Below are 26358 nucleotides of genomic sequence, written 5' to 3'. Positions count from 1 at the left end.
TTTATAATATGGATTTTGAGAAACAGAATTTTAATTTCTAAATTTCTAGAATTTCAAGTATTATTTTAGTCTTAATGCAGAAACAGAGATAGAAATAAAGTAAAAACAAACAAACAAACAAACAAAAAAACTCCTCACAACTCTCTGATACCAAAATAAAAAGTGTCCAAGGGGGAAAAAAAAAGATACATGCTATGTAGTTTTGGAACTGAAAGGCCACAGGAAGAGGCCATGATTATCACAGTAAGTAGCTGTGTGCACTGAAGATGCCCCTGAGGCACAAGCATTATACAAGTGCCGTCAGTGTGGTTTAAAAGTCAAAGAATCCTTATCCTTGGCCAAGCTTCACACTTCCTCTGTTGTGGGAAACCTTCTCACAGTACAATTCTCCTGTCGCGATCTATTTTCTAGTCCATTTTTCTGCAGCCTCATCTTCAGTATTTACCAAAATAAAAAAAAAAAAAAGGAAAAAAGAAAGAAAACCTGCCATATTTTTATAAAATGGTTTACTCTGACCAACTTTCTCATACAAACATAAAACAATGACAGGCAGAACACTGCTAAACTTTAAGAATAAATACTACACAACACTAAGTTCAGAGCAGAAAAATTAATTTCACAAGAGAACACTTTACCTTGCGAGCAAGATCTAAGTCATCATCTGATGGAGGCCGTGAATCATCAATATCATGTTTGGGTGAAATACTTTGGAGCAAAAATACACATCAAAAATGAGTGAGTTCATTTCTTTAAACAAACAAGTCACAAAAGTCTATGCTGAGGGATAAGAAAGCAGATTTGGGAGCCAGGCTGCCTGATGGTTAAGTCACAGGTCAACTACTTGTTAACCTTGGAATCATGGGTCAACTAGTCAACCTCCCTAAACTACAGTTGCCTAATGAACTAGAAGTAAGCTATAACAGCACAGCTACTCTGCAAAGCTGTTGTGGTGACTGTATAAGGTAACAAATGCCAAGTACATAACACGGTGTCTAACCCAGAGTAGGACACTCAACAAGCCTTGTTTCTTTTCTCTGTGTTCCCTCAGTCAACATGTAATTTTTAAAAATCCATAAAATCCTACCGGCTTACAGAGATGTCTTCAAACCTCGGTGCAACCTTAATCACTAACACCTCTATTAAAGAAGAAAGTAAAATAGAGTTTATATGAGCAATAGAAAAATACAGAATATTCAAAGTATAAGACCACTGTTTTGTTAAAAAGCATTCCTTTGGGAGCACACCTGGAGACTACACACTTGAGTGAATACTGAGTATACTCCTGGTAGGTAATTAATGCATAAAACCCACTTCCCCTCCTTTATATTTATCAAAAAAAAAGGGTGTTTATCCAAATTTGATATTTTAAAGTGAACTGCTGTTTACAAGGACCAAAATCCCAACCAAACTTTACGAGACTCACAAAAGAATGATAATCATTAGTAGAATCAGTATCATAAACTGACAATGTCAAGCTTACATAACATGGTACTTCTGGATGATACCCATGGGACAAACCCACCCTGCCATTTGGCTTTGTCTACCTCGTGTTATCTGGGCACGGTCATCCCTATTCGCTCACATACGGTCTAGGGCTGCTTTCACACTGCAATGGCAGACATGAGTGGACGTGACAGACATCACATGGCCTAAAATATTGACTCTCTGGCCCTTTATAGAAAAAGCTTGTGCATCCCTGCTTTATGTCATAAGAGGAAACCCTAAGACTCAAATCGAATCTTCTTACTCTTCTGCTCAACATTCTTCAGTGAATCCATGCAGCTGCCATTGCTGGTTCCCAACTCGACAACCTTTTCTTCTTCGTTGTCCTTGCTGGACAATTGCAACTTTTCTTGGATATTTTCTGCCCCAGTATGCGAAGAAGGTAAACTCTCCTTAGCTGCAAAAAGAGAAATGATTCTTTTACGGTCATCACAGTAACTGCATTTCCTTTCCCAGTGGCTGCTTTAGGAATCAGCATGTGATGTAGCCCAGCCCATAAGATGCTAGGGGAAGTCTACCGGAAGCGTCTCTGTTTTCTTCCTAGTTAACAGAAAACATGCAGAGAGAAGCAGCCCTCCTCGCCTGCAGATATTGTCAGGTGAGAAGATGATGCTTGGAGCTGCTGCTAATCAGCAGATCAGGAAAGGCGACATCGAACACCAGCAGCCTCACAGCTGAAGGAGGGACAGCATCTGGGATCCTGATGACATCACCGAACCTTCTAAAGAATCCTGACTCCTGTTGCTGTAGCCACGGTTACTTAGGTCTCCTATTATTATTTGCACCTAAAACCATTCTGACAAATTTCCCAAGGTCTACAGCAGACCTACTTTCTATAGTACTAGAAAGGCTTTCAGAAGCATGCCTGAGCTAGGTAGTCACCTCGTTCCCAACCATTCCTACAGCATCCTTTCTGCACCGACAAAACAAAACTCATAGATCCTGCAAAGTTCACTGGCACATCTTAGCCTTTGCACCGCTGTCCTTTCTGCCAAATGTAATCTTCAAAGATGTTCCGCCCACCAAACACTGCTCTTCTGCCTCCTTCCCTGGCAAACTTCTACTCGCTCTGCGTGGCTTACCTGACATCCTACCCACTTTCAAAAAACTTCTTTCCTCACCGTGGACTTAAAAGTATTTGGTACATATTAAATACCAATGAAAAATACATAAAGACAGTTACAAAGTCTAGTGGGCTCTGGGACCAGTAAGCACAGAATAAAGTAAAGCCAATCATAAAAATGAGGATGACAGTAGCAAGCTCCTGGAGGCCAGGAACTGTGCTTTTGACCTGTTTGCATTCTGTAACGTCACAGTGGTGCTTACTACCTAAAAGACACTTGATAGTTATCTGTTAAGTGGATGAATTAACAGATAAGAATGTTTTCTTTGAAAATCCTGTTTAAAAAATATACAGACATTAACCAGGGACAACTCTATTGTGTTATGAGCACCTTGAAGACCAAAACTCTATCTTTTCCATCTTTGTATTTCCTACAACAGAAGTTCTTTGCTTGATCAAGGTGTACTAAGTTAAAGGTGCCCTCATACAGTTCAGACTGAACAGCAGGCTAGGGGTCACATCTAGGCAACACAGTCATCATCTTTTTTTTTTTTTTATGTGAAGCACTTCTGTGCTTTTTTTTACAATTTGTTGAGTCCTGAGTTGTGCTGAGTATTTATGATGACAATCCTTTAACTAATGGCAATAGAAAATCTTGTTCTAACAAAATATGGTTTCATGACAAGTATCCCCAAAAAAGAAGAAAACATCTGACTCTCATGAAGGCAACATATCTCATTCTGTTTGCACTTCTGAGGAATGAAATTGGTGAGAGAGAGCCCTTGTTGGTGTAATGATGTGAAATGTAACCAGTGCTCCTCAACAAGGCACTGCTTTCCTGACTTCTGCCCTATCACTAGGTACCTTTAAAAAACAAACTCTTACTAGTATGCTGCACACTGGCCCAGCTGTGCAGTTCTAATTGTTGGCCATTTGTTTACAGCACCAGGAAGGTATCGCTGAGCTCCCAGTTTTAAAGACAATCACTTTTTAGTGAGACTAATCACTATGTAATAACTAGCATTCATTTACCCGATGTAATCCATTTGCTGTAAAAATTAAAGAGCCAGTTCTGTAACAAGGCCAACTTGTTATAATGTTACAGGAAATGTACAACAAAGTTAAAAACCTATTTTTCTTATTTACACAAAGATATACTATGGGATTTCAGGGGCCATGATTAAATAAATGAATTTCTTTTCACACAATATTGTCTCAGATTTTAAATTACCTACAATTAACTTCTTAAATAATTCTGAATGCTAGACCATTAAGAAAAAATTAACTAAAAAAATAAAAACATACACAAAATTTACACACTGGCTTTTTTCACTGCTCTTTCATTATCAAAATTTCCTCAATCTTACTTTCTTTATCTATGGTAGGCCCAACAAGAGTAACTTATTACCAGAACTCTGTCCTAGGTCGCTATTTTGAGGGGGAGTATTTGATGTCTTTCCATCTCTGTAGTCGACAATCAGTTGGTAGAGGCTATGTATAAAAAAATGTGATAAGTAAATATTACTACTTGAATACTAATATGAAAAACAATTACCAAATGTATTAAATTCTTAGGTTATTTCAGACAATATCACAGGTAATATCAAAACTTCAATTGTCCATATATTTCAAATTTGTGCAATCTACACTTCTAAATTTAGGATGTAGAATTAAAAAAGAAAAAAAAAAGGAGGTGAAGTAGTCATGAACTGAGGGCACTACAGCTCAGTAAGTGAACTAGAGCGAGCCTGACATACGGAAAGTATCTCGAAGTCAGAAGTCCCAGCTCTATAACCAACAGCTATTTGTTCCTGGACAAGGTGCTTCTCTTCAGCTCAAAGTCTTCCTTTATAAAACTGGGATCTTACTGATCTAACTTACAGTTAGTTATTCATACTCATAAGAGTATTATGAAGATTTAATGAGATAATGTATCCCCCAGATGCTCAGAGAAATAGTGGAAGAATGGAATAATTTGTTCTTCAACTTTAATGCTGGAACTATTTGAGAATCCCAAAGAAAACCCAATCTGTGTTTTTTTCCTAGGTGTAACATTTAAATGTGGCAGTTTTCAGAAAATGTTACAAATTATGGTGATTAGCTGTTCTTCGTGGTTTATACTTCAGGGCACCTCAGCTACTATATAACTTGTAGTTAAACTGATTTATAAATATATGACCTCATACAAGCATATGTATGAGAACTAAACAAGCTGTCACTCTGAAGTTTACGTGTCCATCGCCACGAAGACCGCAGAAACTGGATCAGCACAGGCATCCCGGGAGCAGAGGTCAATCGTGACCCGACTGCAGGACCAGTTTCTTTTTCCTTGTCTTCTTTGAAAATTTTATTAAAGGTCTTTAGAGAGAAACATCCAGACCCCAGACCCAGCTGCCGAGGAGATCCTGTTAAAACCAGTTTTAGTACCAACGCTGCAGCAACAGAATCAAGGGAAACAAGAGAATGATTAGAATGCCCTCGCCCTGCCCCAATGCCTTGTGGGAGAGGATTGTCACTGTGGCCTCAGGGAATTCCTTAGGTTCTTGGAAAATTCAAGAGGAAGATTATAGAAGAAAGTCTCCAAAGGAAAATACAGGATTTTCTGCTCTACCAAACATTTCAAGACCCAAACAACTAGTTACAAAAATCAGATATGTGACATTATTTGTACCCCATGCATTGGGGTTACACTGGAATGAAATGGAGAACAGCAGGACCCTAAGGATAAACGTCTTACAAACCCCGAGATAAAGAACCCTGTGCCCACTGCTCCATCTCACTAGTCTGGCCTTTTGCTGGTTTCCAGCTGATGATGTGGAGGGTCTCACTGCCATCCCCAAAGTGCCTGCTCCCAACTACAAATTCTCACCTGTCACATAACAAGTCACAGTTAGGTCATTTCCAACCTCAGTTTAGAGATAACTGGCACTTTAATGTAAACACTTACTGTTTGAAACCATTAGAACAAGCATATTGTTCAGCAGAGTGTCCGTGTACATCTAGCAAATCGGCATTAACACCTTTCTGAAGAAGCAGCTTGACTATGTCCGGTGAGTCATGACGTACAGCAAGCATCAGTGCTGATCTAAAATAAAAGAGACAACTTCACTCTTAGGAACTTAGTTAGCTTAACTTAAACAGTTAATTTGATCTATTTTACCAAGTTAACATCCAGCCCACCCCTGGAGAACTGACCATGTACATGCTCGAGTGCTCATCTCTGCAAATTACCTCCAAGGCCAAAACGGAGGGACAAAAAAGAAGCCTCCTGTCTTACTTGGGTAGCACATAGTACAAGTTGCTAATTTAAAGTCCTCTGAAGGACAAGAAAGGATGCTGAGGTCACGTATCTGAAGTAGCTGAAGATTTAAATAAAGGATTCCCCATTTCTTCCCTAGTCTGAAATGTAATACTTTAAAATCAGCTAGAGGTCAGGTAAGGAGAAGCTCTTTGCAGGCTGAAAACAGTAATATGAAGAAAAATGGCAATAAAAATAGTCACGGCTGCAGTTAATCACGCTGAGAAGCATGTGCCCGGCACTAACCTGAACAGCCTACGTACGGTCTTTCTTAGGCACAATCACCCTTGAAGGATGGACTACGACCCTCCTTTACATGTCAGGAAACATATTGGTTGGTAGTAAGTCATGTCCCCCAGGTAACACACCTGACCAGCAGGAGAGCTGGGAATTCAACCTCATCTGACTCTAAAGCCCAGCTCTTTCCTCTTTATCATCCACCAATGACTTGTCTTCTTTAAAGGGAATGTTTATTCTATAATGAAAGCTATTTTTCTTCCTTCTACCATTATCAATTAAAAATAAAAACATCAAAATGTACTAGAAATGAAAAAGGATGCAAACTGATGAGCCCACAGTATCTGGTAATAGTTACTCTCTTAGTGATACTCACTTAGTGATAACCTAATAACATCAGTATCCCTCAAAGAAAGTAATTTAAAGCAGAGTCATCCAAAAGACAAAACAAACTCCTCTTTGTTTAATATGCATCTTTTAAGAAAAAAATATATACCAAGAAGAGGTTAAAACAAATTATAAAAGAATGAAGAAATTCAACACTGTCTCATAAGGTAAATTAAAATTAGAGTCCATACTAATAAAACTAAAATGAAATCCCTGAACTCTTGTAAGATTGTATGACCAAAACAATCAGGTTGCAAATGACATCAGTCACTATCATAAAGGAAGATGAATCCTGCTGCATACTGCTCTTTGTGACACCAGGCAGAATAATTGCTTTTCTACCTAACTGATGATGTGTTGATTCTAAGTTAATCCTCTTCTTATTAGGTTAATCTTTCTGATTGGCTGTTACTACTCTAGAACATTAAGATTAAAAAAACAGAGAGAGAGAGAGAGAGAGAACAAACTATTGTACCTTTGCAGCTTGTCGACTGCATGTACATTTGCCCCGTTCTCTATCAAAAATTTGACCATTTCTTCTTTGTTCTTCCTGACGACGAGTAAGAATGGTGTCAAGTTATACTGTAAAATAGTAAAAACAGTTGACAATGTACAAAATTACATATAAATTTCAAAACTGAATTTAAAAACTTAAGTCTCTGAACTTAAACATACACCATAAAGTAAATAAAAAGTAGCCCCTTCCTCCTCACCCCTCTGTGCTCCTTCACTTTAAAAGGTTCCTTCTTGACCTCTTCCAACGTTTCCCTGTGAAGTCATTCTCTGAAACTCACTTCAGACACTTGCTGGTTCCAAGAATCTTCGCTTCTATTGCAGCGTGTGTCAGGCATTCTCTAGTTACCTACTACTACTCCTGACACTCTAAACACTGCTCCAGAGAGAACCATTTAGCTACTGAATCAACTACACTTCTAACAAGCCACGCTGAGGAGAAAGATACCATACTGTCTGCAACATGCATAACCTATCCAATTACAACTATGACTAATCTCATTAGGCTTTCAGACATTCCAGTGGGAATATGATTATTTGCATGTAAAGAAAAAGTTTTTCTTAAACCAACTTATAAATTCTAATTTAAAAAATTCCATCCCACTCTTAAGGGATTATTATAAAATACGAAGTAGACTATAAATTAATATAGACTGTCTTTAAAATCTTGAAATATTTATCAAAATATACAACAGGAATTGGGAATTCAAATGCTTACAGAGGCAACATAGGTGGCCTGAGTAAGTGAAGGTCACAAGTGAGGCAGCAAACTGGAGAACACACGCCCCACCGAGAAGGGGCCACCTCTGCGAAGCAGACCACATAGGCCTGGGCTCAAGGGGGACCAGATTTGATTCTTTAGAAGTTCTGAAGTGTAGATTTCTACACAAGTCTCCTAAATTTTAAATGTTGACTCAATATGTGGAGACAGACAACATATCCAGGCATGTTTAGTCTATAGGCCACTTGTGTTTTTATGTTTGCTGTGTTTCCAAACAGTTGGGTATAAATCAAGTATTTGCATGTAAAACCTTGACCTTCTTTAGAATCATATGTCTTATGCACAAAAACACTGGGCCCCAACATGTAATAAAAATTGTGATTAAGACTCATAATACCCACTTCAAGAATTTTTTCAATGCCTACTAAAACTACAATCTATCTGTATCGAATTCTCCCTGATTGTTAATCAAATGGATAATTAGGATTAAAGATTAAGAGGTATAAATAATCAGGCATAAAATAAGGTACAAGGATGTATTGCACAACATGGGGAATAGAGCCAATAGTTTATAATAACCATAAGTGGAGCATAACCCTTAAAAATCTGTGAAACACTCAACTATGTACCTGTAACATGTAATATAGTACATCGACTATACCTCAATTAAAAAAATAGATTGTAAAATAAATACATTTTAAAAAGGCTCATAATACCTGCTTCAAGAATTTTTCCAATGCCTACTAAAACTACAATCTACCTGTATCTAATTCTCCCCAATTGTTAATCAAATGGATAATTAGTTCATGAGATGGCCGAAACTAAATTATTAGAACAACTCCAATTTGTTTTGTTACTAATGTCATGGGTCTTGATGTTTAAAACTGTCATCTTGCATGGTATACTTATATATAATGCAATACAACTCAGCCATAAAAAAGAATGAAATAATGCCATTTGCAGCAACATGGAAGGACCTAGAGATTATCATACTGAGTGAGGTAAGTCAGAAAGTGAAAGAGAAATCCCATAGGATATCACTTAATATGTGGATTCTAAAATACGATACAAATGAACTTATTTACAAAACAGAAATAGACTCACAGACATAGAAAACAAACTGATGGTTACCAAAGGGGAAAGGGGGTGGGAGAGGAATAAATTAGCAGTTTTGGACTAGCAGATACAAATTACTACATATAAAGTACATGAACAACAAGGTCCTACTGTATATACTACAGGGAACTATACTCAATATCCTGTAATAAACCATAATGGAAAAGAGTGAGTGAGTGAGTGAGTGAGTGAGTGAGTGTGTGTGTGTGTGTGTGTATATAAGAATGTATATATAACTGAATAAGAATATATGTAACTGAATAAGTATATATATATATAACTGAATCACTTCGCTGTACACCAGAAACTATCTCAACACTCTAAATCAATTAGACTTTAATTTAAAAAAAAACTGTCATCTTGATTATGCTAGGGCTCGTGAATCTAACAGATAGATTGCAAGAGTCCGTCACACAGCTTTAACCAAAAGAAGGCTCATGATTTCCTATTACTGCAATCAGAAAAACCCTGTTGACCTAATGACCTGGATGGGAACAAAAGGGGCAAAATCTTTAAAGGATCCGACTCTACTTAACTTGCTTGTTAGAAACAAGCAAGTTTCTAACACTGAGTGCCACTGAATGATCAGTGGTTAGAAAGGAAAAGCAGCTATTCTTCAAGGCAACAGATACTGCCAGTAATATTGCCAATAAACTCCTCAGTCACAAAGAAGAGATGGGTAAAAGTCAGGCTAACATGGCTGCAAAGGAGAGCACTGAAAGCAGCAGCATCTCTCAAACCCCCGCTCTTCCAGAAATGTCTTACTTTTGAGATCTGTGAATTTACATGCATTACACGTATCCATTCAATAGTCCTTAACCAAGGGTTGCATCAGAATCTCAGGGAAGTATTTCTAAATACCTGTGTCTAGACCTGAGTACATTTATTCAAGCAAAATCTTCAGGGGAGAGCCAGGAGAAAAAGCAGGCGGACCAGTTTCGCCATCACTTGCTCCCCACCTACAGCCACAGCCCCGCAGAGGAGCTACACCAGGCTGAGCATGGAAGACCCCAAGGTGAAGGTGTACATAGAGGGCCATGTGGCCACCAGCACAAATGAATGCCCCTGCTGGCTGTCAAACATGACCTGACCTCACTTGCCCAGGTTCAAGAACCTGGGATCCTGGGGTGCTCAGGGCCTGGGGCTTGCTGCCTCCCCTGCCCAGCTGCAGTCACCCAGCTCCCTCTGCTGGGTACTGGGTTCCTTCCTCCTCCCACCCATCCCCAGGCAGGCAGCCTGCCCTTGCCATCACTTCACTCCCCACAAGCCTTCATCTTCTGTAGGCTCTGAGCCTACCACCCACTCCCAGGTACTTCCTAATGAGAAGTTGTTCCTTCTGGGGTGCAAGGGAGACAGAGCTCTGCCCTTTCTGTGGGCACTACCTCTAGCCTCTGGCCTTGGCTTTGGAGTTGTTTCCATGATAACAGGCCCTGATGTATTGTATTCAGTATACATATTACTATAAATAAAACACCTGTAGCTAGAAAAGACCCTGTATTTCAAATATCTTGTAAATAAAGTCAGTTGAGCTATACCTTGTTTATCGCCTCAATATTCGCATCATAGCGGAGCAGCTCTGCTGCAATTGATGTATTTCCAGCCAAGACGGCGTAATGCAGAGCAGTGTTTTGACAGTCGTCCGCAAGATTTGGGTCAGCACCCCGTTTCAGCAGGATAGTGACACACGCTTCTTTCCGGCACTGTACAGCCTGTTGGTATCACACCAAGAAACAGACTGTAAGTGCTAGGCATTCCAAGTTAACATTCCTCAAGTTCCAGCAGCTTGTTATATTTAAAACAGATAAATTCATTTTTATTCTAAGTAATTAAATCCAATCCATCGCACGTGCTGCTACACACCTTGATGAGAGCTGTCTTGCCTTCCTTGTCACGAGCATTCAGATCACACCACCACCGTGTAAGGAGATCCACCACTGGTGACTGGCCGCTGGCGCAGGCTAAGTGTAGGGCAGTCCTGCGAACATGAGAGGACTTTTTAGCAAATTAGAGCGTACTAGTTCGAAGACACAGTTACTCATGTAATGGTAAACATTCAACAGCATGCTATTCCTACCCCTTTAAAACTAACATTTAGTCGTATCTTAGTTCTTTCTATGGGGAAAGAACAGTATTTATTAGCTCTTATTACTCACCGCATTAATGGAAGAACTACCTGTTTGAATAGAAAGGGCATGCCGTTGAGATTCAGCTCAACTTGGGTCTGGCTTCTACTTTAACACTGTCACTTATTAGCTCTCACTTAGCCTGTCTGTGCCTCAATTTCCTCATCAACAAAATGGGCGTGAAGTAGTAGTTATCTTACAGGACCCCACTGTGATGCTTAAATGAAAAGCTATGCAAAATGTCGGGCAGCTCCTTGCACAAAATAATAGCTCAATAATTGTTGGTTATATTATAATTGTTACCGTTACTATTTTACAAAGACAACATTTCAATTAAGTAAAATGATAGTGTATCTACTTTGCTGCTGCAAGGATGAGAGAGAACGCTGTACTTCAGTGATTCTAACATGCTCCTTGTCTCACACTTCAACATCTCTGACGTGGGAAGGCAATTTAAAATTCATGTCTTAACCATAGTTGGCAGCTCCTCCCAGGCCCGTCCCACCGCTGTTACCTGTTCTTCCTGTCTCTGCTGTCTACGACATTTCTCTTGTATGTCAGCAACTCCTCCACTGTACACCTGTCACCTAAATATGCGGCTCTGTGGAACTCCTTCAGCTCGCTCACATCGACGTGATACCCAGGCACGGGCTTCTCATGATCCCTGCGCGCTTTCTGGTGGGTGCTGACGCCCACCCAGCTCACTAACTTCACGAGTCTCTTCTTCATCTGGCTTATCGCCTTCCGACACCGCTCACTTCCCTCCTGGCCTCTTGCCGCCTCCCGATCTCAGCGCTGGCGCTACAGAAAAGCCACAGAGGTCTCGCTGCCACACCTTGGCTGCAAAGCTCAACGGCTCGGAATGTTTGGTCTGGAACACTCGTAGCCTAGCAACAGCACTGACCCTCAACTGTCCCTCCAGAGCCAGTGTCCCAGTGAGTGTGCACAGAGGCCCAGAGGCCCAGTGTGCCCAGTGCGCACGCGGGAGCCTAACGCATTTCAAATCTCTGCAACTGCTTGTGGGCCATTTTGGATTCCGTTCAAATGTTGGTGCTAGGTGGCTGAGTGTTTTGGGACATTTCCAGAAGTGAGGCTTGCCCCTGAGAAAGTCATGTTTGTATGCAACTGTGGTTAGAGTGGGGTGGAACCACAGGATGCTGAAGGCCTAGTCCCCCAGAGCGCTCCCCACCAAAAATCTCTAAATCTCCTTATCCCTCAGTTTATTCCTTTCCCCATCCCTCTGGGCCCCAGCCAGTCTCCAGGGAATTTAGCACATGCAAACAGCAGAAAGCTGTTTTCATGGTTTCAGAGATTGTGGCAATATGTATCATTAAGTACAAACTTCAGAAACCAATACACGCTCTCCAGATGAAACGAAAACATGTTTCCGCATGCCTGTTGACCCTGCTCTGTGGCTCAGCCTTATGTTTACACACTTTCTTCACTTTATTTTTTGCTTTTATTTCCACCAATTAAATCTTGAATCAACCCAAGGTTTATTTGGGAGCATGGTATAACATTTGAGAACTTTTTAATCACGTAACTATGAAAACACCACATCAGTTACTCAGCGAGGCCACGCTGCTGGCTGACCACTTGCAGGAGGGGTGGAAGGCAGGGCAGACCTCCTCTTCCTGCCTAACTCCATCCTTCCTCCCTCAGCTGGCTAATTATGGCTTCTGGCCCTGCCAGGATCAAAACTGCAGGGGGCGGTAGAGTTCCTAAGTGGCTGACACTCCTGGGAGCTGGTCTTGAGTGGACTGGACCTGGCAAGTGTTTTGAAGCTGACTCTCTCAGGGGCATTTCTGTGCCCACACCTGCCCTCACCTGCAACTCCCCTGACCTAAGTGAATGTGCTGTTACTAATTTATTTACCCTTTTACCCTATCTTTTAGCATACACTGTTATTTCCCTCATCTTAAAAAACAAAGATGCGTTCACCCTCCAGCTGCGGCCCCATCTCTCTGCTCTCCGGCACACACGCCTCCTGCCCCTGCAAAGGAGCTGTTCCCATTCGCTTCCTCTGACTCCTCTCATTTTCCATCCAACCAAGGGTGTCCACTCACTGCGACTGCTCACGGCAGGGTCACCCATCACCCACCAGGTGCTGACTCCACGGGGAGCTCTGTCCTCCCCTCCCACGGCCCGGCAGCCACACTTCCCACCGCTGCTCTCCCCGGCTTCCTCAAGCCCTTTCCTCAAGGGTCTTCCTGGGTCTCAGGCTGCTCTGGTTTCCTCCCACGGCCCTGGCCGGTCTTCTCAGTCCCAGCCCCTGACTGCTGGCACACAGCACCCCTGAGGCTCAGTCTTCCAGCCTCTACTACTTTCTGCTGCCACCCCCAACAGCCTTAGGGCTTTATGTATTCTCTACAAGTTGGTAACTTCCAAACTGCCATTTCCAATCCAGACCTCCCTCCTGTATTCCAGACTCAAATACCCACTGCCTCTCAACGTCATCTCTTGGAAGTCTGATAGGACTTCTCCCGGGCCGGCCTTCTCCTGTACCCACCCTCTCCTGGGCCTGCCCTCTCATGTTCCTGCCCTACTCTTGGTATACATTTGCTCACTACTCTCAAAATTCTCAAAACTTTCTCTTTAAATTATGGATTATTTTCCTAGTACTTTCACCGCTTTCTTGATAGTGACCATGTAAAGATTTTTCACACTTCTTACCTTTTCCATGACATTTAATAACACTGCAGCACATCCCAGTCTTTTGAAAATTATATGTATTTTGCCCTCCTATTCTTCTGTACATTGTGCTGATACTCCAGTCTTGTAGGTAGATTCCCCTTTACTTACTGTTAAAGGAGTACGTCCTTGTGTTGTCACTACAGCTCTGATAATTGAAATGAGTCAGCTTATGTACATGCTGTGCTGTGCATCATGCTTTAGTGAAAAAATATCTATTCATGGGCCATTTATGCTACTCCCGTCTTTCCAGGTGATCTGCATTCATCTAATCACTGAACTAGGTTCCTGCCTGCCTATTTCTTCCATGCTCTGGTACTCTGGCTCACCAGCTACATCTTAAGCCAAATTGTGTGTATGATTTTCTTCAGGTTACCAACCTTGGTATTCTCACTTAACCATTGTCTATATTTCTTCAAGCTTTGGCTCACATACAGATCCAGGCAAGCCAGACTTCTTACATACACTTGGTTACAAAGACCAATAAAGTAAGGCATTTTGGGTGTTGACTGCACACCAGAAAAGTGATATTTATCTCTCCTAAATGAAGGCCACAAAATACGTACACTTGGTTTACTGTTTACTAATACGAGGTCTTAAAGGAGTTCTGTAGTATGTCTGATAAGGAGTCAGTTGCTAATCTCATGGTTTGCTGCACAGAATGAATTGTTTTGCTCATTGCTTTTAAGGTTTTCTCCTTGTCTTTCAACTGTCTGTGCTGTCTAGTTGTGAATCACTTGTTTGTTCTCTGTAATGTTTGTTGAACTTAGGTGTGCAGATTAACGTTTTCTTTGAATTTAAAAAGTTTTCAGGCATTATGTCTTCTAATTTTTTTTTGTATTTCTCTCTCTCTTCTGGTCTGCCAGGTTTGTGTGTGTTGCCATGCTTACTGGTGTACCACAGTTCTATGAGAAACTATCTTAATTTTTCACTGTCTGTCAGACTGGATAATCTCTTTTGACCTGTTTTCAACTTTACTAATTGTTCCTTCTGCCACCTCTAATGTGTTGTTGAGTCCCAACAGTGAGTTTTTTAGTTATTGAATGTTTCAATTTTAAAATCTTCATTTGTTTTCTCTTAATGTCATTTTTACCTCTTGCTGTTATCATTAATTTCTTGAATCACTGTCATACTTTCCTTTAAATCTTAAACACAGTTTTCTTTGAATATAATTCTTTGTAATATACTAGTATTATAGTACTTGTATTCTGAGAACATATTTATAACAGAAGCTTTGATTTTCTTCTAAATCCAACAACTGAGCTCCCTCAAGACAGTTTCTCAAAAACAAATGTTTACTAAAAGTGACTAATTAAAAAAAGAGATGACTAAAAGAGCATAAAGTCATCAAAGTGAAGGATTGAGATACAGGAGTAGTGTGTTTGTGGAAAACTTTCTTTTTGATACCAGTTTAGGAATTTTCTCAGCACATTTTATGTGTTCAGTCTTGTGTGTGTGTGCACCATTAAAAGAAAGAATTAGTGGAAATAGAAAGTAATCTCCTGTAATCTTCAATCTTCTTCACAAAACTGTTCCTATTACTTCCTCTACTCTTTTGCTAATAATGTTATGTTCAAATATGATACTAATTTATACACATCCACAGTTTCAGATACCTTAGTTTGGATCAAGCGAATAACAAAATAAGATACCAACTGAAAATAAGATGCAAACTGGAAAAGTATAAAATGTATAATATGTAGATATATGAAATCTTTATCTATTACAAATACTGAAGTATAAATATGTTTTTCTTTTTAATTTACCTTATGTGACACCGTCTGCATAATTCAGGAAGTCCACACTTTTCCACAGCGCTTCATTGTATGTTGATGAGAAGCTGTGCATTCTATGCTCTAGTCCAATGTATACCTTCAAGCACAAAAGTCACAAAGTCTATTCTTAGAATCATTTCTCCCCACCAAGGCCAAAACTTTCATTTGTCCCTCAGTTCATCTATTCTTTATAAGTACTCTTCTATGAATTTATTCATCAATTAATTTCTGATGGGTTAGCCCTATACTTTTTTCCCACTGAATCCAAGCAATAAATACATTCAAATTAAAACATTCAACCATGTAAGTCTTATTATATTTTAATATTTAACAATGTTTCTTTAACCTCAATTTATAGGTTAATACTATTACTGTGTATTACCTGAATTTAAAACTGTGAACATTTTTGATGTATCCTTTACCAGTATCTGTAAACTGAGCTGCAAGTGGAGGGAGGATGGGATAAGTTTATGAGCACTGTAGAACTCAATGGCTATGAGTATTTACTATGTTTGGATGTTATATTTAATTTGAAAAACAACCTTAAGTCTCCTATTAATATTTTGCATAGTTCTTTCCAAGATTTATTTTCATCAACGTGTATGTGTGTGTGTGTATGTATACATATATGTGTATGTGTACGTGTGCTTATGCTTATAGACAGAGACTTGTACTCATGTAACTAATAAGCAGGCTTATATATAGACCTGTACTTCTGAACTTCATCTGACTTGTGTCATTAACATTTCACTTACCACTATTAACCAAAATTTGATTCTTACTTAGTATGTGATTCATGTATGCAACACGTAAGTCAAACATTTCTATATTATTGACTATTACTTTTTTTCCTCCAGAATCTTCATCCTCATAAGTAACACTCTGAAGGACATCTCTGAAAACAAACCTAAGCTTGTATGTCTTGATTATTTGAAGCATTACTTCTAGGGAAAAGTCTTGACTGGGTGGTTAAAATGAATTGTTTGTAAGCTAAACAAAGGTTTAAAAGCTAGAATTATTAAAAATAAATTCTAATACATAATTCAAATTTGGTCACGTAATATTTTATATTACCAGAAAAATATTATATAAGGATTTTTATCCTCTCCTGATTTTCCAAGATGTTTGGTTTTTACATAATAAAATGTAAAGACTAAAACAATATATTTTTTAGATAAAACTAAAAACAGTAAAATAACTCTATACTTTACACTTGTATTAACTCTTGCTTTCTCATAATTCTGTATTCTCAATGAAAGTATGATCATAAGAGATAACAAGTAAAAAATTAAATCTCAGATTATTAATATTGCTTTTCACAAAGGCATTTAAAACTGTCTGCTGTTTGCATTTATATTAGGAAACATCCTTTTTAAACATCAGTGAGCACGCTCTCCAAATGCATTTACTTAAGCATTCTTATTCATAGTCCTGGTATTATTTTAATAAGAAGTATCTAATCATGATATTTTATAGTTAATCTAAATATTGTAGATAAATCAGAATATATTAATCATTTACATGCAATCAGAACATTAGAATTTTTAAAGCTACATAACTGTTGATTTACTGAGATACGTCAGCCACCAAAAGTAGCAAGTAATGAGAACAAAGAATTTATGCTGGGTAAATTCTAATCATATTTCTTTAAAAAATTGTGTAGGAAAATGAACATGTACAACTATGATGAACGAATCTCTTCAACTAGAACAGTCCTGGATGTACTTAAAATATTGAGGTTTCATTTAAAATAATATTTACAGTCTTCCTTCCAAAAAACACATTTTAACTATTTTGGTCTCATTGCCAAGGGAATAGAAAAGGAACTCACAAAATGAGATTATTTTAATTATCTTATTTTCCTATTAAAATGGCAAGACACATACTGAGTTTCATAGATACCATGAGAGAGTATAGTCTTTTTGACTATAAAAAGTATTTTTGAGGTCTTTTTTCTTGGTAGTGGGATGTCACTTAGCAGGAGTAATATCTAACTACAGATACATATAGATACAGATACAAATACAGATATACATATGTGTATTCTATTTGCAGAGAATTATTTATCATTACAAGGTATTTGTGATAAATATCTCCACCATTTATGAAACGAAAAAGTGATTTAAAAACAGCAAATCTTGACTGAAGGGAAATTACCTTGCAATTTATGACAGCATCTAATTTAAATCCCTACTTTGTGACTTAAATCAACATTGTGAGTTTTAATTAAATTGATACTAAATAATAAATTCTTGAGCATAGTGAGATAAGTGGATTCAAACTTAATATATTTCCTAGAAAGCATACATTATTCACTTACGAATATATCTGTGAAAAAAATTTAATGTGATTATTTGGAAACAAAACCAGAATGAGTATGACTCATATCAAAATATCTCAGTTTTTAATACTGTAGTTACCACATGAAATGGTTAAGGGTAGAATTTAAAAGACATGAATTCTATTTTTTTCACTTTTAGAACATTCTCTGATTTAGAAGGTGGGGTAAAAGGAATAAGAATATTTGTGAAAAAAATTACAGTGCATACACGTATTGAAAGGCAGTATGTGTAATGAAGCTGCGATGTATCTTTTTCTTCAACGGGAACACGATAGGAAAGGAGAAAGGAGGAGACAGGGGTCGGGTCACAAGACCGACGGACCGGCGGCGGCGGCAGAGCGACCTCCGGGGGCAAAGGGCGGGGAGGGTGGGCATGTGCAGAGGCGAAGCGAGGGGGGACCGGGACTTCGGGCTGAAAGGTCTCCTTGGTTCCCGTTGCCCCTTCCTGCGGCTGAGCCTTGGGAGCCACAGTGATCTCGGGCGTCTCCGGAGCGGCCGCCGCTACCGTCTCTCCAGGCTGAGCGGCGCGGCACAGCGAGCGGGGAGGCGGCGGCTGCAGCCGCGGGCACAGCAGCCGCCACGTCACACACGCGCGGAGAGCGAAGGTCCACACCCTGACGACGATCGGCAGCGGGAAGACCCAGGCCCCGGGCACGTCTCCTCCACTTCCGTGGAGCTCAAGGGGATGTCGCTGCTGGACCCGGCAGAGTCCAATGGATCACTGCTCTTGGAATCAAAGATAAATCCGAACACTGCATATCAGAGACAACAGGATACATTAACTGTTTGGTCAGAAGCTGAAAACTGCTCTGGCAATAAGTTTTCAGGAAAAAGCTAGCTGTGATGAGATCTCGGAAAAAATCTGTCAGGTTCAAGGTAAGAATCAACCAGTGAAGCCACACAGGACCTCACTGATGAACCACAAGAATGATTTGAAGAAATGCCTGAAACAAGTCATCTGACTGACCTGCCCACATGTGAACTCAATAAACTTGAAGAGATTGCTGACTTAGTGACCTCAGTTCTCTCCTCACCTATCGATAGGGAAAAGCTGGCTCTGGCCTTGGAAAATGAAGGCTATATTAAACAACTACTGTTCCAAGCTTGTGAGAATCTAGAAAACACTGAAGGGTTACACCATTTGTATTAAGTTATTAGAGGACTCTTACTCCTAAATAAAGCAACTCTCCGGTAATGTTTTCTGACGAGTGAATCATGGATGTCGGGGGATGCCTTGAATATGAACCTGCTTTGGCTCAGGGAAATGGCACAGAGAATTCTTGACCAAAACTGCAAAGTTTAAGGAAGTTATTATTCCAATAACACATTCTGAACTAAGGCATAAAATGCATCAGACTTACAGGGTACAGTACATAAGTGAGAAACTACTTGTTTTATGAGGTCAAACATAATCTTGATACAAAATCCTGACATTAACTTTGTAAGAAAGAAAAGTAATAAGCTACTTTTAAGCGTAAAATAAAATTTTAAATATATTAAAGGTATGATACCTCAAAACCAAGTTGACATTCAAGAAATGAAAGGTAATTTACTACAGTATTAGGATAAAGAAGAAACACATTCCTCAGAGATACATATAAGATATTTTTAAAATTTAACACTCTCATGCTATGCCAAAAAGGGAAATATATAGGATTTTGCTTATATAATTAGTGTTAAACATAAAGAACTTAGAGCAAGCATCATAATTTATGGTAAAATGTTGAAAGCTTTATCTTTGAGATGATATACCATTCAAGGACCCATATATTTCTCATTAAAAATTTAACAGTAGTCACGATCTTTATAGCATAAAAGATAAAAGAAAGAATGTGTAAGGAATAAAAAGGGAGGAAAAATTTTACTACTTGGAGATATTCTCAGTTTGAAGGTAGAAATACCCCTTCAAAAACTCTGTGCAAAAATTATTATAATTAATAAGTTTCGCAAAATTGTAGTGAAAATTAGGATAAAATCTGCATTTCTAAATGAAGGAATAAGCAGGATAAAAGAATCTCTTACAAGTTCCATTTAAGACAAGATATAAGATTATTAGATATATAAGAACAATTGTAAAAACATATTTTAAATATATTTGAACAAAAACAGTACAGATCTAAGGTGAGCCAAATGGCACTGAACAAATAACAATTTATGACCCAAAACAGCTTTCTGAGAGCTCTAGAAAATGGTTAGGAACACCCCACAAAGAAGCACCTGCATTCAAACCGGCAGGAAATTTGTGGTATTCTGCTCACACTTGCACCACCTCCTTCATATTACATCTCTGTGTGACCTGGAGGAAACAGCTTAATTCTCACCTCCTGCCTTCGACAGAAAGACAAGGATGAAATTTTCTTGTCCCATTCTAGGGGTTGGTTGAGGGCGTTATTTCTGTCTTGCTTGACTCAGACCAGTGATGAGAGTGGTGGGAGAGTTTAGGTACTTGACATGCTGGAGCTACATGTAATCTACAGTCCGACAGGAACCTTGGGGAACGAGCTTATGGGCATACAAATAAAATAGAAATCTAAGGTGACGGGGAGAAATCAGGGATGAGACCCTTAAAAGCAGCTGTAAATATGGGGACCTAAAAAAAAAAAAAAGCACATGCAAAGGCCAGACAAGATGCATCCTTCCTGGAAAAGATATGAAAGGACATGGAGCCTTTAAACTGAGCTGATAAGTGAAGGTCTTCCTCCATACAGAGCTACTCCATAAAAACTGGAGAAATGGCTGCTTTTTCAAATTCCCAAGTCTCAGTAAAAATCACAGGTACATAAAGAAACAGGGAAACAGCCCATTCAAAGGAACAAAATAAACATCCAGAAACTAACCCTAGAGCAATTCAGACTTCTAACCAACTACACAAAGACTTCAAAACACCGCCTTAAGTTTACTCAAAAACCAAAAGGAAAATGTAGACAGACAAATAAGCAAAATTAGGAAATGATTTATGAACAAAATGAGAATATCATAAAGAGATGCAAACAATAAGAGGAAAAACTCTGGAGCTGTAAAATACAATAAACGAATTGAAAAATGGATTAAAGGTGTTCAGCATCAGACTTCATCAAATAGAGGAGAAAATAGTGGATGTGGAGATAGATCGTTTAAAATTATCGAGTCAGAGGAGCAAAAAATAAGAATAAAGAAAAATGAAAAGAGCCTAAGGGATTTATGGGACACTATCAAATGGAACAATATACATAGTCTGGGAAACCCAAAAAGGGAAGAAGAAGACAGAAAAAGGAGCAGAGAGCTTATCTGAGGAATTGAACAGTTAAAAATGGTCAAGTTGGTAAATGGTGTGTTTTATCACACAAAAAAAAAATTAGGAAAAAAATGAACAGATATCTGCTATACAAAGCAACATGAATGAATTTCACAAAAGTATTATTTAGTAAATGAAAGCATAGCCAAGACATGGAAACAGCCTCAATGTCCATCAACAGATGACTGGATAAAGAAGATGTGGTGTATTTATACAATGGAATGCTATTCAGCCATAAACAAAAACAACAACATAATGCCATTTGCAGCAACATGGATGTTCCTGGAGAATGTCATTGTGAGTGAAGTAAGCCAGAAAGAGGAAGAAAAATACCGTATGAGATCACTCATACGTGGAGTCTAAAAAAAACAAAAAAACAAAAAACATAAATACAAAACAGAAACAGACTCATAGACATAGAATACAAACTTGTGGTTGACAGGGGGACGGGGAGTGGGAAGGGACAGACTGACACTTCAAAATGTAGAACAGATAAATAAGATTGTACTGTGGAGCACAGGGAAATATATACAGGATCATGGGGTGGCTGACAGTGAAAGAGAATGTGACAATGAATCTATGTATGTTCATGTATATTCAAATTCCACACTGGAATTTGACACAACACTGTAAAACGACTATAACTCAATAAAAAAAGCTTAAATAAAAAAGTACACGAAAGCAAGATATTAAGAACATATACTTTAAGACTCCATTTATATAATGATCAAATTTGATACTTTAAACTATCGTATTTAAGAATTCTTGTATTGGCAAAACAATAAAGAAATGTTAAGGAAGCGATTACTACATAACACTTACTTATGATTACCTCTTGGGTGGAAAGAGAATAGTTACGAGGGACCATGAGAGGATCTTCATGGATGCTGGAAATGCAACTGCTACTCATTTTTTATCTGAGTGACACACTGCTGATTGCTTTTTAATTTATTGCTCAGCAGTTTTTATTTTGTAGTATTTTGTGTATGTGTGTCTGTCCTGGATAGTCTCTGGGCAATTCACCATCACTTTATTCTCTTCTAAATTTTGTCAATGACAAGTGGCATCACAAAACGTGTCTCTCAGGAGGGAAGAAGGGGTTACTGAGGCAGTTACAGATATGAATTGCAGAGCTGGCTACCTAGAAAACTGCTCACTTTTGTGGCCCAAACAACGAAGTTTGTGAGGACTGCCTACATAGTCTTATAAACTGCAGCAACTTTCTACAGATTTGTCGAGAACACCTGTCTTCGTTCTGCTGGCTACTCTGACCTTTGCTATTCTTAGAATATATGGAGAGGCTTCTGAATTCTAACACAAACCTTGATTCTATATCTGTATTTGTATCTAGAACTACATCTGTTTCCATATTTATCGACATATACCATGGTTACGGATGAGTTATATTTCACATTAAAACAAGTTGAAATGTTTGGAGGATGCTGTTAATACTGTGTTGTATATTTGAAATTTGCTAGGAGAGCATATCTTAAAGTTCTCATCACAAGAAAAATATCCGTAACTATGTGAGCTGATGGATGTTAACAAAACTAACTGTGGCAATCATCCAGCAATATATACATACATCAAATCATTCTGCTTTGCACCTTAAATTTCTACAGTGTTATATAGCAATTATATCTGGATAAAACTAGAAAAAAGTCAGAAAATACTACCATGATTTTTCTAACACCCAACCATCTTAATTCATTTTGATCACCTTGTTACACATGGTGGGCACTTGTAAAATACTGTCACTTCCCAAAATACAAAGTACTCGGAAACTCATTAATTTAAACAACAAAGGTATATAATCTGGTCTTATAAAACCACCATGAGAAAGAACATCTACTATAACTTTTAAAAAGTAATTTCTGTTGGGAGACTATATAGCTCAGAGAGATGCATTCTGGAAGTCTTTTTTATATTAACAGTGGCAAGGGCTATTACTGCAGGCAAGGGCTGTTACTGTAGGACAACTGAAACAGCAGAAATCAAATCTTCACTCAGTGCTTGATATGCAAGCCAGGTACACGGTGCAAGGTTACGTAGGTGTTCTTTCTGGCTCCTGAAAACTATTTCAAAGGTTGTTCTCTCTTGCTGCTATGTTACAGCTTGAGAATTTGCTGTCTTAGTACTTTTCACACCAAACAAAGCCAACATTACAAGGAATGCAACACAACTTTCATCAATAGTTAGGATGAGTTTAAATTGTAATCTACTAGGCATTTGCTATATATGTATATTTATTTACACACACACACACACACACACATAATAGGTTACCATTTAAAATAGAATAATTGGTTCCTTTTTGACTCATTTTAGACTTTCAAACAGTAACTAATAAAGACATAGTTATAAGATCATTAAACAAGATTACAAACCAAAGAGCCTGAGAGTTAAGGCTATTTAATAAATAAAAATACACAATAGGAGTTGAAATAAAAATTCAACTCAAAAGATATTTAATCTCAGATACTTTCATTTTATAAAATGAATTAATCAAGTTGATGTCCTTTTCTTAATACTGTGGGACTAAATTTCCTGCTTTATTACAGTCCTGGGAATGAGAATCTTAAAGCTTTCATTAACTTCTAGAAGAAAATACATTTCATGAAAAACCTGTATGTTTCTATGTGATACATATGGTGACATTCTAAAAATTTTAGTTATCAAATACCAAAGTTGTATATGAATATATTTAACATACATGCATAAAATCTCAAAATACTTTATATTCATTTCAGGTTAGAAAGATGGGAGGATACAAGGGAAAAAAGTAGTTGAATTCTGAATATCAGAAGTAGTCACCAGTAATCATTTTTAAGTTTCTATTTTGGTAACACAAACATTTGCTTTAGGGCCTTTTCGGTTATACTTAAAAATTCTAATCCCACTTAATTTTCATTATAAAGCCCCTTGAATTATAACCAAAACTAGCAACCCATTTCAATTCAGGCTCCCTTCCCAAACTTCTCAGACGAGGAAACAAAAATGATTAACAGAACCCACTAGCATTTACTCCTGGGATAACTTGAGTTTTTCTTTCTTTTGAAATATATTTTTCACGAGTTTTACAAAGCCTTGTGAAGTGGCTGTTATTTGAACTGTTTCTTTATCCTTTGCTATCAGTGCCTGGAGAAAGAGCTTCAAAAATAATACAAAATAAAAGATTCCCCAAAGATTTGATATTTTTAAATACTCTGTCAGTTCTATCAAGGCTACAAATTATAGTTCCAATAACCAATCACTGTCTTCTACTCTCATAAATGTCCTCAATTATTGAGATACTGAATGTAAATTTAAAATTTCCAGTTCTACTTTCAATTTTTTTCGCAGTCAGTCTTTACGGACTGTGCCATCCTTTTGCTGTCTTGTGCGGCAGCTAGCAACATTTTAGGGTTTTGTAATTATTTGTTGAAATTATATATACACATATTTCATGAAATGAGACGTGTTCCATCATCAATAGCGCTTATAAAGAACTTGCCACGTCTAAGTGAGGAAATAATGGTCAATATATTGCAACGTTTTGCTATGTCTTCCCCCTCAATTTGATAAATTTATCTCAGGGAACGAGCACCTGAGAGCGCCTGAGGGTCCCGCTGTGCTGGGGCGTGTCTCACCGGGGACGCCCCTCTTTCCAGCCTCCTACCTCCTTTCCAGTCACCACCTCGAGGACAACCTTCTGGGCCCTTCCCTGTCTCGGCACCAGACAGCCCGCTCTTTCGTGCCAAGCGGCCCTGAGCTCCCGACCTCGGCGGGACCACCCCGCGCGCGGAGGCCGCCCACCCGGCTGGTCACGGGCGCCCGTAGGACCGCCGCACTCACCTCGCCCGGCTCTGTCTCCACCGCGACCCCACCCCGGGGAGCTGGCTGAGTCTCAGGGTGAAAACGCCAGCGCAGCGAGGCGGCCTGCCTTCTTCCAGAAAGTGCGGTACCGAAGCCGCCCCAAGACAAGCGGACGAGAACCCTGGACGCCGCGTAAGCCCCCGCGGCCCTTCCGGAGCCACCCGGCCCCGCCCCGTCCCCGAGGCCCTTCCGGAGCCGCCTGGCCCTGCCCGGCCCCGCCCCCACCCCGAGGCCCTTCCGGAGCCCCCCCCCCCGGCCCTGCCCGGCCCCGCCCCCTCCCTTTAAACTGAGCTGATAAGTGAAGGTCTTCCTCTATACACAGCTATTCCATAAAAGCTGGACAAATGGCTGCTTTTTCAAATTCCCAAGTCTCAGTAAAAATCACAGGTACATAAAGAAACAGGGAAACAGCCCATTCAAAGGAACAAAATAAACATCCAGAAACTAACCCTAGAGCAATTCAGACTTCTAACCAACTACACAAAGACTTCAAAACACCGCCTTAAGTTTACTCAAAAACCAAAAGGAAAATGTAGACAGACAAATAAGCAAAATTAGGAAATGATTTATGAACAAAATGAGAATATCATAAAGAGATGCAAACAATAAGAGGAAAAACTCTGGAGCTGTAAAATACAATAAACGAATTGAAAAATGGATTAAAGGTGTTCAGCATCAGACTTCATCAAATAGAGGAGAAAATAGTGGATGTGGAGATAGATCGTTTAAAATTATCGAGTCAGAGGAGCAAAAAATAAGAATAAAGAAAAATGAAAAGAGCCTAAGGGATTTATGGGACACTATCAAATGGAACAATATACATAGTCTGGGAAACCCAAAAAGGGAAGAAGAAGACAGAAAAAGGAGCAGAGAGCTTATCTGAGGAATTGAACAGTTAAAAATGGTCAAGTTGGTAAATGGTGTGTTTTATCACACAAAAAAAAAATTAGGAAAAAAATGAACAGATATCTGCTATACAAAGCAACATGAATGAATTTCACAAAAGTATTATTTAGTAAATGAAAGCATAGCCAAGACATGGAAACAGCCTCAATGTCCATCAACAGATGACTGGATAAAGAAGATGTGGTGTATTTATACAATGGAATGCTATTCAGCCATAAACAAAAACAACAACATAATGCCATTTGCAGCAACATGGATGTTCCTGGAGAATGTCATTGTGAGTGAAGTAAGCCAGAAAGAGGAAGAAAAATACCGTATGAGATCACTCATACGTGGAGTCTAAAAAAAACAAAAAAACAAAAAACATAAATACAAAACAGAAACAGACTCATAGACATAGAATACAAACTTGTGGTTGACAGGGGGACGGGGAGTGGGAAGGGACAGACTGACACTTCAAAATGTAGAACAGATAAATAAGATTGTACTGTGGAGCACAGGGAAATATATACAGGATCATGGGGTGGCTGACAGTGAAAGAGAATGTGACAATGA

General features: G+C 38.8%; 1 protein-coding gene across 9 annotated transcripts in view; it reads right to left on the bottom strand.

Annotated features, from left to right (window-relative positions):
- LOC102543461 (ankyrin repeat domain-containing protein 26-like) overlaps positions 1-25034 on the bottom strand; it is a 66453-nt gene extending 41419 nt beyond the window's left edge. For 7 of the 9 annotated variants that reach the window (XM_072942633.1, XM_072942634.1, XM_072942631.1 and 4 more), the window contains exons 1-9: positions 11476-11788; positions 10699-10813; positions 10374-10547; positions 6964-7070; positions 5514-5651; positions 3975-4057; positions 1748-1900; positions 1085-1136; positions 636-705 (exon numbers count right to left, since the gene is read on the bottom strand). In XM_072942633.1, the coding sequence (XP_072798734.1) occupies positions 636-705; positions 1085-1136; positions 1748-1900; positions 3975-4057; positions 5514-5651; positions 6964-7070; positions 10374-10547; positions 10699-10813; positions 11476-11690 (1107 nt within the window). In that variant the 5' untranslated portion in view covers positions 11691-11788. Of the gene's footprint in view, positions 1-635; positions 706-1084; positions 1137-1747; positions 1901-3974; positions 4058-5513; positions 5652-6963; positions 7071-10373; positions 10548-10698; positions 10814-11475; positions 11789-15418; positions 15525-17976; positions 18130-24876 lie in introns of those variants that run through there. The other 2 variants (XM_072942638.1, XM_072942639.1) reach the window with 2 other exon arrangements.
- Positions 25035-26358: the final 1324 nt, after the last annotated feature.

The sequence above is a fragment of the Vicugna pacos genome, chromosome 18, assembly GCF_048564905.1.
Source record: "Vicugna pacos chromosome 18, VicPac4, whole genome shotgun sequence".
Lineage (NCBI taxonomy): Eukaryota > Metazoa > Chordata > Mammalia > Artiodactyla > Camelidae > Vicugna > Vicugna pacos.
Note: the sequence above shows the minus strand (reverse complement) of the source record. Positions and strands in the feature narration are given on the sequence as shown.